The following is a 12,458-nucleotide window of genomic DNA, read 5'->3' on the forward strand; positions in this document are numbered from 1 at the left end:
CTAATCAGTCCAGGGTGTAGATTTGAGCAGATTTCCCAGAATCCCGCGCTAACTGATGGTGTTGTTAGTTGGGACCAGAGTGAGCCAATGTCACCTGGAGCCAAATAAGATCACTGAGGAAACAGGAAAGCTTAGAGGCAACCTGTCCACTGTAGTCCTGCTTCACATGCCTCTTCCTGCCCCCACAGACCCAGCAGAGAGGCTTATTGGCTGCTTTTTAAAGTCACCTAGACATTCCTATTTCTACTTATAACAATTCATAGAAATTTTCTAGGGGTTTGTGGGAAAGTCAGGAAAAGTCATCTCTTTTTAGAAGTTGGTAGAAGAAGCAACTTCTTGTTGATGGCAGTGGTGAGGCACTGAAAAGTTGATCTATTGGGGAACAAAGGAAAGTAAAGAGACTGTCCAGAAAACTAATCTAAAACTGAGAATTGCACTTAGAAAGGCATTCAGTAGGATGCCCTATGGATACTCCTTGTCCTACCTTCTTTGCCCCTACACAATCTAAATCCATATTAGGTCCTATAGATTCATATTTTAGGTACCCTATGGCTTATATAGGCTGGTCTAACAGACTTATGACCATTTATGACTTTGTTTCCTATGGAAAAATTCACCCTCAGGGTTGAATTAACTGATTTACAAATGGACTTGTGGAATACAATTTCTGCCAAAATTGAAAACTGCCCATCAATAGCAATTTGGGACTTTCACTTGGGAACGATAACTAGAAAATCTACAGCTCTTAGAAAAAGGTTCTCCTTGCTTTCCCACCACTTATTCTGTTCCCAGAGGAAAGTATTACCAGGGTTTAGTAACATTTTAATAAGTGAATTTAACCATGAACAATAGAGATTGTCATGGTTTCTAGTAGAGTAGTTAAGAATAAAGTTGAGTGTTGGAGCCAAAGTGATCCGAGAGTGGGAGTTGCACTTGTGGGAGAGAACCGGCACATCTCCTCTTCTGCTTCTCTCTATCTTCCAGGAGAGGTATTCCTTTTTGTGTGCTCCCCTTCAAGGCCAGGACTCTGCTGCTCAGTAAAGGATGTGTTAGATAACTCTAGGCCAGGAGATCTCAAATTAAGTGTGCTCTGAAACACAGCAGAAGTGGTAAATAATCTAGACCCTCTGCCAGAAATTTTTTAATAAGTCTGGAGTACAGCACATAAATTTGTGTTTTTAAACCAGGACCCCAGATGATTCTGGTGCAGATGGTTCATGTATCATATTTGAGAAAGACCCTATACTCTGGGGCAGAATCTGGCTCTCTGGCTTGGATGAGGGATGTGTGTAAGCACCAATGCATGTGGGCACTTGCCCTGTTTTAATTCTGGGCTCCAGGAGAGACATTTTGTCTAAACAAAAGGATTTGCCCCTATCTATGCCAGAAGACCTCCACATCTGAGTTTGGGGTCAAGTTCAAATGAAGTAATATCTCCCACTGATTAGGGCATTGATCTCTGATCATTGAATCCCTGGGCAGAGCAGAGATTCTCAGCCTTCTTTTACATTAGAATTACCTGGGGATCTTTAAACAATATTGATGCCTGGACTGCACTCTCAAAGAGTTGATTTCATTTGGATATAGTTTAGATACAGTCTGGATATCTAGATTTTTTTAAAAAAACTCTTTGGCTATTTCTAATGTGTAACCAAAATTGAAAACCACTATGATAGGGAAAATGAGCTTTATTTTCCTGGAGTCCTACCTGAAAACAATTTTAATATAAAGTCTTTCTTTCTTTTTCTTTTTTTGTTTTTGCAGAACTGGGTTGAACCTAGGACTTTTACTTGAGCTACATCCCCAGCCCTTAATATTAACTCTTTAAAAATTTTATTATACTTTTCACCATAAAAGAAATCTCAAATTTGCATTTCTACATGGCAAAAGAAACAAACAAAAATAACAGGAAAGAATACCTTGATTAGGGTTTCCCTGTGAATACAGTTAACAATAATGAAAACATTGCTAGTCTGCCTTCTTTTGTCAGTTAGCTACAAAAAATGTCATGACATGATAAAACCCAGAATTCCCTAATATCTCAGCTATAGATAAACTCAACTACAATGATACCTTTGGCTTTAAGTGCTTTCCTTAAAGAAATAAGAGAGTTTTAAACCATTATAGTTTTTTACCTTTGCATTTGTCTAGAGACCTATATGATGAGATTCATGGTTGAGAATAATTACATTTCATGAATTCTTTTTCTTTGCTAGAAATAGGTAAATAAAATTAATAGCAAAAGTAAAAGTGAACTTTTAAACAAATGGACAGCTGATTTTTAACATTAGAGGAACAATTATTTTATTAAGTCTGTAATAATCTGATATATTTACCCAAATTTTGTGGCTAGTTTGTCTAAGCTTTCTTTATAACAGCATGGTACATTTGGATTTTATGAAAATTAGACTGTCTTTTGTCAAACAGTGGAATTCTGTACTTCCGGATGATAATATTTATCTTAGAAATAGGGTGCATGGCCTGGCTATATCTAAGCTACATTGTATATCTGATGTGACACTAAAGAGACTGTGTGTATGTGTTCAAAATTATGAGTCTTGAACTGGGGGCCCATAATCCTCTAGGCAATCTGTGGACTTTTGAAAGTCAATGTACTCTTTGAAACTGTTCAGTTTTGAGTGTATCTGTCTTGTTCTATTTTTCTTGGTGATGGACCATAACCTTTTTGAGAGTCTCAAGGAGTTTATAACTAAATAAAGTACAAAAAAATAATCCATTAGGATTCAGGACTCCATATGTGGTCCCTTTTACTTCAATGTATTACTGTGAACAAGATATAGAAAAAGAAAAGAAAAAAATCTGCTTTGTACCTCAACCATGCTCTTCCCTGTGCCAAGATTGCTCATGTTTATGTGATGTTCTGATAACCATTGTCTTAGCCAAAATTGATTTGCTATGAATGGGAATCAAAGGGACCAGTCAAGATTTCAACTTTTGTTTCTTTTGCCTCTATTTGCAGTTTAAAGAATGGGTATAGTTTTCTAATTGTAGGACAGAATGTAAATTTGACATTGTCCCATCTGATCCCTGTTTTCCTATACTTAATTAGATGGTGTCTCTTTGAGGTGGTCATTGTCAAAGGCTGCAAATCCTCATAGTAACTTAACTCTAGATATACCCAACATGGGAAAGTGTGGACTTTTTGAAATGATAATGTAAAGAGGAATGATTTATGAAAAAGTACTTTAAATAGTAAATTTCCTTAACTTTAAAATTTATTCCACATACAAAAGTTAATTGTAATTCCTTTTCAGGAATATAAGGGAATATTGTTCTTTTATAGGTGACATTTAACCCAATTATGGGAGGAATGTGACTTTTGGCAAAATAATATTTTAAGGTAAAATTTACCATTGCCTTTTTGAGATATTAGAGTAGGACAATTGTGTAATTAAAATTTCCCCTGGTCTGAGAAATGGGATGTTTATAATTTTTTATTATCAAGACTGTTTCCAAAGTATATGGTCAGATATAGTGGTTTTCATAAGGATTTAAAGATTGACACTAATCTTTGTACATATTTAAATATGAGGGTGAAATATATTTTGTAAGCTTCAATGTAATTATAATGATTTAACTTTGAGAAAGTTAGTCTGCATTTGCATAAGAAAAAGAGACTATTTAAACAATTTATAATTGAAAAAATCTTTAATTTGAATTTTGTCTAAATTCAGAATAATCCTTTTCATGTTACAGATATAGAAATATCTATGAACCTTTAAAATTACCGATGTCATTCTTAAATCCAAGTGGCCAGGAACTATCTGAAAATTAGTTTGTATTTTACTATGATTTTCTAATTGGTTGGTTGATTCATAGAGATGGGTCAGATAGAGATGGAAACATCTTATCCCTCTTGTAAAGAAGATTCCAGTGACTTAACTTAATAATAATGATACTATACATGAGCTCCTGGTTTCTTATGTACTTAACAACAAAGAAGCTAAAGATCTCTCTAGTCCTGTGAAAGGAATCAAAAATGCTTTGTTACATGCTAATGATTTTTCAAAATGTTTTAATGTTTAAAATGTGATTAATTTTCTCAATTGTAGATATGTCTGCAGTAGCAAAAATAAAAGCAAATTATTTCAAGTCACCTCTTTGCAAATTAAAAACAAATATGATTAACTGCAAGACTCAGAAATTGAATAGTATTTCTTCTTGAGAAAGAAAAATAAGAGTACCACTGTAGGTGACATTTACCCTCCCCTATGGAAGAATGGGGTTTCAAAAAATTATTACAGTGGTGTTTTCATCCACATTAAATTTATCTAAGATTTTCATACTGTTGCCACTTCAAGATCTTTGATAGTGAAATGTCCAGAAAACATTCCCATTTCTGCCTTGGATTATACTTTGTGGAATAAAAACTGACATTTAGCTTTCAGAGATTGGAAAGAGACTCTGACCCTTTATATTTTTTTTAAAACAATCTGTATTGTTCATTTAATTCCAAGTATTTTTTAAAATTGCTATCCTACCACTTCCCCTGGTCCTGGCTGCTATATTGGTTCATTCTTTAAAACAACATACACAGTCTAGCAAGGCACATGTCAGCTAGGCTTTAGATTGGAGCTAACCCTGGAAAATGTTTGTTCAAACAACCCTGTCTTCAATCTTTCCTTCTGAGGTGAAGCTTTTGAGAAAGTAATGAGAAAATAAATCAAGTGGGAGATTGGGATCTGCCTGAGTCCTGTCACTCCCACGGTCTATGAATGGCATGGATGGGAGTATTAGTACAGCCTTCAGGTAGTAGCTATTGATGCTCCTTCAAAGAGCTTCCTAAGGTTAGAGTCCTTGGGGGCACTGGGACCTGGCCTTGCTAGTGGTAGCCACAAAGGGCCGCAAGGCTCAGTTGGTCATCGCTGGGTGAGGAAGGGTCAGGGTCACTGTAGATCTGAGTCAGGGCTAAGCTTAGGATTTCTTTCTTCTCTTTATAAAACCGTAGTTCTTGTCCTGCTTTCCTGGCTTCCTCCAACTGCCTCAGGGCCATTTGCAGCTCTTGAGAGAGAATTCCTGGTGACTCCCGCTCCTTCATGATCCAGTCCAGTGCCATGTGGCTGCGCATCTTTTCATCTAGTGAATACTGGGAATAATAGGAGATGACTTCCTGGGAACCAAGAAACCAAAGTTCAGAGTGTCAGTAGAGAGCCACAGAAGCACGGTGCTCAAGGCCTCCCTCCCACTCCACCCCAGACTTGGGCTTTACCAACAACCAAATTTCTCTGATATCCAGAGATGAAAACCAAATCTCCTGGACATACTTTTAAAAAGGAAATGATGAGCTAATTTTGGTCCAGCCGAACAAGTCACTCAGGTCTGCCTCAAAATACTATTAGAAATGACAATAATGTTCACAAAATAAAGCCCTTACATCTCTAAAAAACACAAGCCTTCTTTTGAAAAATATATTCCTAGAAAAATTGGTATGAATATTGCCTCATTCTTTCATTGGACACTTCTGCCCAGCATCATCTTCTTTGAGAAGATAGAAAGAGTGAAACACCTTTTGCAGAAAATAGGAAGTGTTTATTCAAGGGAGCTTCAGAACAAGACTTGTTGGAAGCCAGAAGAGTCAGCCTCCTAGCTGCTGTGGTATTCACATAAGGAAAATAACAGTCTAGATAGGTCATGGTTACTACAGAGAGAATGTTAAAATAGTATTATGGAATGTAGGCATTATCATTATTGACAGGATAATGATAGCTTCATGGTATATTGTCTCTTGCTTTGGAAATGATTAAAAATTAGCCACTATCATCAATTCTTTTTTTAATTTTTTTTTTAGTTGTACACAATACCTTTATTTTGTTTATTTGATTTTATGTGGTGCGGAGGATCGAACCCAGGGCCTTGCACATGCTAGGTGAGTGCTCTACCACTGAGCCACAACCCCAGCCTCTACCTTCAATTCTTTTGTTAAAAAAAAAATTGTTAATACATCCTACTGTCATGTATAGGTTTGATTGTATGGAGTGGATGCATTGCTTATTTTTATTTTCAAAAACATATGGTATTTATTTATGACCTTAACAAATTAAAAACAATCATGGAAAAGTGTTTATAACCAACCCAGCATATTTCAAAGGCCTCTTACAAAATCAAAGGAAAGAGGGAAAAAAAAAAAATAGCCAAAGCCATTGTCAGCTACTCATTTCTTTTCCATTTTTGACATTTTGGAAACCAGGCTTTCTAAGCAAAGAACAACAGAAAACTCCTGGGGCTGCAGTCCGCAGGAAAACTTTCACATTCAGCCTCCACTTGCTGACTATAGAGGCTTTGTTCCTCATACAAATTCCTGTTAGGAAATACTCAAAAATAAACTGCCGTCTTTCAAATTCTGATGGTGGGTAAAGAAAGGATAAATCTCCCAGAGGCCAGCAGGTGAAGACCATTAATATACAGGAGAGGGTTTACATTTGCTTTTAACAAGGGGGAAAGGGTGCTTCTCATAAGTAATGAAGAAGGAGTAGGACCCTGTCTCTGAAAAAGGAAGAACTGCCAAAAAAACTGAGGTGATTGAATGCCAGCTTGTCCAACTTTACAATTCTTTCTGTAGTCCACTGGGAACTTTTAGTGGGTGGGGGTGGGGATACTCTAACCACAACCACCTTTGCCTATTGGCAGTGAGAATGTTCCAGACAGTGAGTCTCAACTTCCTTCTGCACTGGAGCTTGTGAAGGCACCCAGCCGGAGGAGATTCTACATCTAACTTGGAGACCAAGTCTGTCAATGATGGCTGCATTTGGCATTCAGTACAGGTATTTATATCAATCCTAAATCCAGCCACCATTTTTCATATGTTCAGAGTGTTTTATATATTTCTTCATGTGCCCTCTACTCTTGATAAATAATTACAAAATTTAAGTAGACAAATAATCTACATTAAGGAAGATGACAACCAGCCATCTGCTTTATCATACAGAGCAAACCTACTGGACAGTCTCACCTGTCGAGAACACTTCGTTTCACGAAGGGCTTTTAGACTTCCATTCCAGTGCAGTAGTTGGAAAATGGTCATCAGCTCCTATGAAATGGAACAGCTGTCATTAGTTATGAAGCAGAAGTGTCCATCTGCAAGAGAGGACCAGGGCATAATTCTGATCCCCAAAAGTATCAGGGAAACATGCGATATTGTCATAATACTTTGGGACTTTTCAAAGAGTAGAGTCCCCAGGCTCCTGGAGAATTCATCCTTCACGCCCTTGCTATATCTGTGCTTTCATAACACAGTAACTAAATAATTGGCATGTATTTTTCAACAATGAAAAGTCATATGCTCTAATAATCATACACCCAAAACGTTTCTTAAATATACCAGAACATCTGAGAAATAATGTAAAGGCAAGGTTAGATGTTGTATTGTTTTTTTGAAATTGTCAGAGATTGGGAGCATTTTAAATGTTCTTTTTTTTTTTTCTTTTAAGAAATGTTTAAATAAAGTATGACAAATCCACACTACTGAATACTTCACATACGAAAAGGATGAGAACATTCTCTAAGTTCTAATGTAAAGAATTCCATGGTATATCGTCAAAACAAAAGCAAAGTGCAAACAGGTGTAGTCTGTGCTACTATTTGTTAAAAAAAAAAAGAGGGGCTGCAGTTGTGCCTCAGTGGCAGAGGCACTTACCTAGCACGTGTGAGGCACTGAGTTTGATCCTCAGCATCACATTAAAAAAATAAGAAAATGAAGGTTAAAAAAAATGTACCTACTTAAAAAAAAAAAAAAAAAAAGAATAAACGCTCCCTTTGTACCATTGACATGTAACTGCCTGGAAGAGTTCTGTCAAAATACAAAAGAATCTGGTAATAAGGTTGGTGATGTAGTTCAGGTGGTAGAGGCTTATCATGTGTGTAAGGCCCTGAGATCATTCCTCAGAACCAAAATAATAATAGTAAAACAAACAAACAAATAAATAATCTGGTCAGGTATGGTGGCAGATACCTGTTATACCAATGACTGGGGAGGCTGAGGCAGGAGGAAGGCAAGTTTGAGACCAGTCTTAACAACTTAGCAAGAAATTGTCTTGAAGGAGAAGAAGAGGAAGAGGAAGGAGAGAGAGGAGAAGGAAGAAGAGGAGGAGAAGGTTAAGGGCTAGGAATATAGTGGTAAACATCCCTGGGTTCTATCCTGAGTACCAAAAACCAATTCGAAACAAAATTGGTAGCACTTGCTGTTTCTAGGGGTAAATGTATGCCTGAGAGGTGGCAGTGGGAGGGTTTCTTTCTTCTAATCTTTTAGAAAACCTTTTGAATTTTGAATCATGTAACCATGTTAACTTATTAAAAATAAATAAATAAATGTTAAGAATTTAAGCCCAAACTAAATATGTAAATATCATGAAATAAAATTAACAGGAGGCCACTAGTTTTGACTGAGCTCCTGCAGTGGGTCTAACAGACCAAACCAAAATGTAGTCACTTATGCTAATGTTCCATGTCATGGAGCTGAAACTAAGTTGTTTTTCTGATCTTCCAAGAAACCAGAAGAAAGTGATAATAGCCAAGTTCCAGTTGTAGCTGGGATCCCAGCATGATAAGGAGGTCATCTCTGCTTTAACCTTTAAGAGGAAATTAACTTTGAAACAACCAATCTATTTTTGGTTCTGTTTCTGCTTTCCTTAGCTGTGTTCTGCCTGTAAATTCAAGCTTTACTACTTAGCTCGTCAGAATATGTATTCTATTTTATGGAATTCTTGCCCAATTCTAGAATTGCAAATAAAAGCCAACTAAATCTTTAAAATTTTTTGTGACTTTATCTTATGACAATATAAAACATACAATGGACAAGCTACAGAAAAACTTTAAACATCTCTAAATTTATAAAATCAGTCAAAAATGCCTCAAAATGCAGACAATAATGTTGTATTGACATTAAAACATGTCAACACACACACACTAAAAGAAAAAGAAAAAGAAAAAGAAAAAAAAAAGAAAAGAAAAAACAAGTCAACACTGTCCACATCTGATGGCATTAAGTTCTATAGGAGCTCCATTTTTCCTTTCACTGTCTGATATCAAGGGCAAGCTAAAATGTAACAATATACTGAACAGTGTTATTTTCCTAATGTAGTTAGAGCTAGAAGTTTTCCACCAGAGTTATCTGTGTTTCACTTATAGAGGGATTTTTTATCTTTCTTTGTTTTTGCCAGAGAGATATCTTTTAGGATGAATAGCATAAAACACAACCACATAATTATTGGAAAATTACTCAACACAATTAAAAAATTTCCTGTTCTTGAAAGGTTATGAAAAAGAACATTTAGACAGATGTCTTACTTATACAAAAAGCTGACTGTTTTTTTTTTTTGACTGTCTTTACCTCCACCTACTCAGGAAAAAATTTTCATTAGGAAAACCAGGAGACACATACTTAGTCTTAGATTTCAGGCATCTTATAATTGTCTGGCAAATTTTAAAGCTATAAAACTATGGGAGGAGTAAGTAGCTCTATCTATTCTTACTTTATTACAATTTAGTGCTTCTCTTCTTTTCAGTCTGAGATCAAGTTTGGCTCTCTTTTCTGTTTTCCACTGAACAATCAGTATCTTGGGAGCCCAAAGAGCCATAGTAAAAGAAAAAAAAAAAAACCTCTAGTTTCTATTAATAAAAATGCAATATGAATATCAAGCAAATTTCTTGTTTCACTCCAGAGACCCCATTATCTTCCTGGAGTCCTGGGTCTAAAATCCAGGGAAGCCACCCTTTCATGGCCTCCTCTCTCCTGGACACTATCTAGGTTTTCACACCATCGCATCAGTACACTAATATGGAAAAGTGGAAGTGCTTCATTCCAGAACTCAAATCTTGCCTAATGAGGCCCTCACTGCTATGCTTTTCCATTTTTCCATCAAAGTAGCCTCAGTGACTCTGGCTGGTAAATATGTGCTACCCTTCCCACCAAATCTACTCATAAATACTTTGTAACCATAAAAGTGAATGTAAACTGTGCATACTCTAATATGGAACAGGATCTATGATGCAATAGGAGGGCCAATATTTGTAAATAGAAATTTACAAATGTGTGGTTTCAAGTTTTATAAAGAATCTACTTGAGCATTGTGAATTTCCATTTTTTAAGAAGACAAATACCACCCTACTCCTCCACTTGACCCCCACACACTCCAAATCTTTATGTAAAGTTTTTTTTTTTTTTGGTGTGTGTGTGTGTGTGTGTGTGTGTGTGTGCACGCACTACCAGAGATTGAGCCCAGAGTCTTAAGCATGCTAAGCAAGATCTCTACACAGTTACACCCCAGCCCCTATCTAAAGTTGACAACTAAGAGATATACTAGATTTATTTTGTGGTTTCCAGTATCATCTTGGTATTGTCCTATCATCCCTAGAGTCCAGTTGAGAAACAGACTGTTGCTAATAGGCATTTTGATTCATCCTCTGACAGTTGTTGCCTAAAAATATGTACTCTTCTTCCTCCAAGATCTTCTGGGCTCTCATATTTATCTAACCACTAAGGGCTGCCTCTTCCAGATGAGTTGAGGTCATTCCAATCTGCAAATCCCCAAAGATTCTAAAATCCACAATGATACTGTGAACAGAACTGGAAACCTTTCTCATGCCCCTTGACAACCTTCATCTCTCACAAACTTTCCCAAAGATGATTATACCATTTTGTCTCCAGATTCCTTCTCTGGTTTGTCTGAATCATGATCCCATCACCAAGCAGCTCTTTTTCACTTCAGTAACACAGCTGCCTCTTCAATGTTACTCTGGTTGCTGAAATTCTCTAGGGAAAATGACCTCCTTTCACCCTCTTACACTATATCCTGACCTCAGAATTGTCCTCCTTTGTAGAGATAGTAATCTCATCATCATTATTCTTCCTGTCATATTTCCTCTCATGAGATGAAATTTACTATCTTCCTGATACTGAGTGACAACATGCTCAGCCCCAAAAGATCCTTGCATGATTGCAGACTGACAGGGAGAGGGCTGCTGTGGAGTTGTGAGGAATCTCTTCCTAGTCCCACCATGCTTCTTCGCTGCCTGATGCTTGCCATCTTGCTTTCTACCTGGAGAAGTCCTGTCACCCTAAAGGAAGTTAGTATTGTCCGTTCCACCAGGTCCTGTCCTACTCTTCCCTGAGTCTTTATTTTTTTTTAATTTTCATTAGTTATACATGGACACAATCTTTGTTTTGTTTATTTACTTTTATGGTGCTAAGGATTGAATCCAGTGTGCCTCACATGTGTGGGGCAAGCCACAACAGCAGCCCTTCCCGGAAGTCTTTTATGTCCTGGTGTTTGTTATATGGGATAATCTAGAAGTCCGGCAGCCTGGCTAGACTGACAGGACAATCAGAAGCTGGCTTCTTAGGGTAAGATAGGCGAAGAAATGTGTAAGCGGAGTGAGATGATTCATGCACACTTAGAGTCTTTTGTTTAAATTTTTGATCTTTTACTTATTAGGAGTTTTTTTTACATTCCTTTTGAGTTTTTAAAAAATTACACTATAACATTATCTACCTTGATCATTTTTAGTGTCTGTTAAAATTTTGTGCCACAGACAAATGCCTCACTCACCTAACCCTAGTCAGAGCCCTTCTCCTGTGTCTGTCAGCAGGAAGCCCTGCTTCATGAGTGTGAGGTCTATGCAGTCATAGTGTTCAGCACATATTACAGTCTCAAACTTAACAAACTTTAACATGCTACAGTCTCAAACTTCTCAATAGTTTTAGAACAAAGACCCTTGCATTTTTATTTTGTATTGGGCCCTGCCAATTACATAGCTGGGGTCATGGTTAGCAAAGAGAATTAAAGTTGAACGGAGAATAAATCCTGTGTTTTCTTTCCTCTTCAGGGAAAATTGCAGTTGCAGCTCTCAATAACAGCTTTCCTGGTTTATTTTTCATTCATTCCATTTCAACTGGCAACAAGCGGGCTCTGTGCTCACAGTTTTGCCTGGTGTTGCCTCCTATTAGACATGATGTTTGATTTTTTCGGCTACTTTGTCGGGGAGAAAATGCTCACCCTTTCCCTCTGGAACTTTGTCTGAAAGACTGGCTCGGTTCTGTGATTCATCAGAAATAAGAAAAACAAACACTGTAAATGGAGAACTTGAAAAACAGGTGGGCACCATCTCCCCACCCCAGAGAATGGATTTAAGAGGAAATTTGTTTATGGGATGAGGTTTTAAAAGGCGACCTGGAGAATTTAGCAAAGATGTAAATAAACAACTCTTCCGTGGATTGCATTAGGCTTCAGAATAAATATATTAACCAGCTTCAGTCAATGTCTGCCTAGAATCTGACCTTGACAAGACCCAGCGACTATGGCTGCCCCATGCCCTCCCCACCCCCAACAGCAGGCAGTTTTCTCTGTGGCAAGGTGACCTTAAAACAAGCAGCCCTGACTTCCCTTGCTTCCCTCCCACGAAGTGAAGGTAAGCAGAGGCCTATCATGTTTCCTCTGAGTGCT

The 12,458-nt window shown here is 37.3% G+C and overlaps 1 protein-coding gene across 1 annotated transcript in view; it reads right to left on the reverse strand.

Annotated features, from left to right (window-relative positions):
• Positions 1-4,785: 4,785 nt before the first annotated feature.
• The window catches only part of Lix1 (limb and CNS expressed 1), a 47,363-nt gene continuing 39,690 nt past the window's right edge, over positions 4,786-12,458 (reverse strand). The window contains exons 5-6 of the mRNA XM_026385911.2: positions 6,971-7,048; positions 4,786-5,131 (exon numbers count right to left, since the gene is read on the reverse strand). Coding sequence (XP_026241696.2) covers positions 4,844-5,131; positions 6,971-7,048 — 366 coding nt within the window. The 3' untranslated portion in view covers positions 4,786-4,843. The remainder of the gene's footprint in view (positions 5,132-6,970; positions 7,049-12,458) is intronic.

The sequence above is a fragment of the Urocitellus parryii genome, chromosome 1 (assembly GCF_045843805.1).
Source record: "Urocitellus parryii isolate mUroPar1 chromosome 1, mUroPar1.hap1, whole genome shotgun sequence".
Classification (NCBI taxonomy): domain Eukaryota; kingdom Metazoa; phylum Chordata; class Mammalia; order Rodentia; family Sciuridae; genus Urocitellus; species Urocitellus parryii.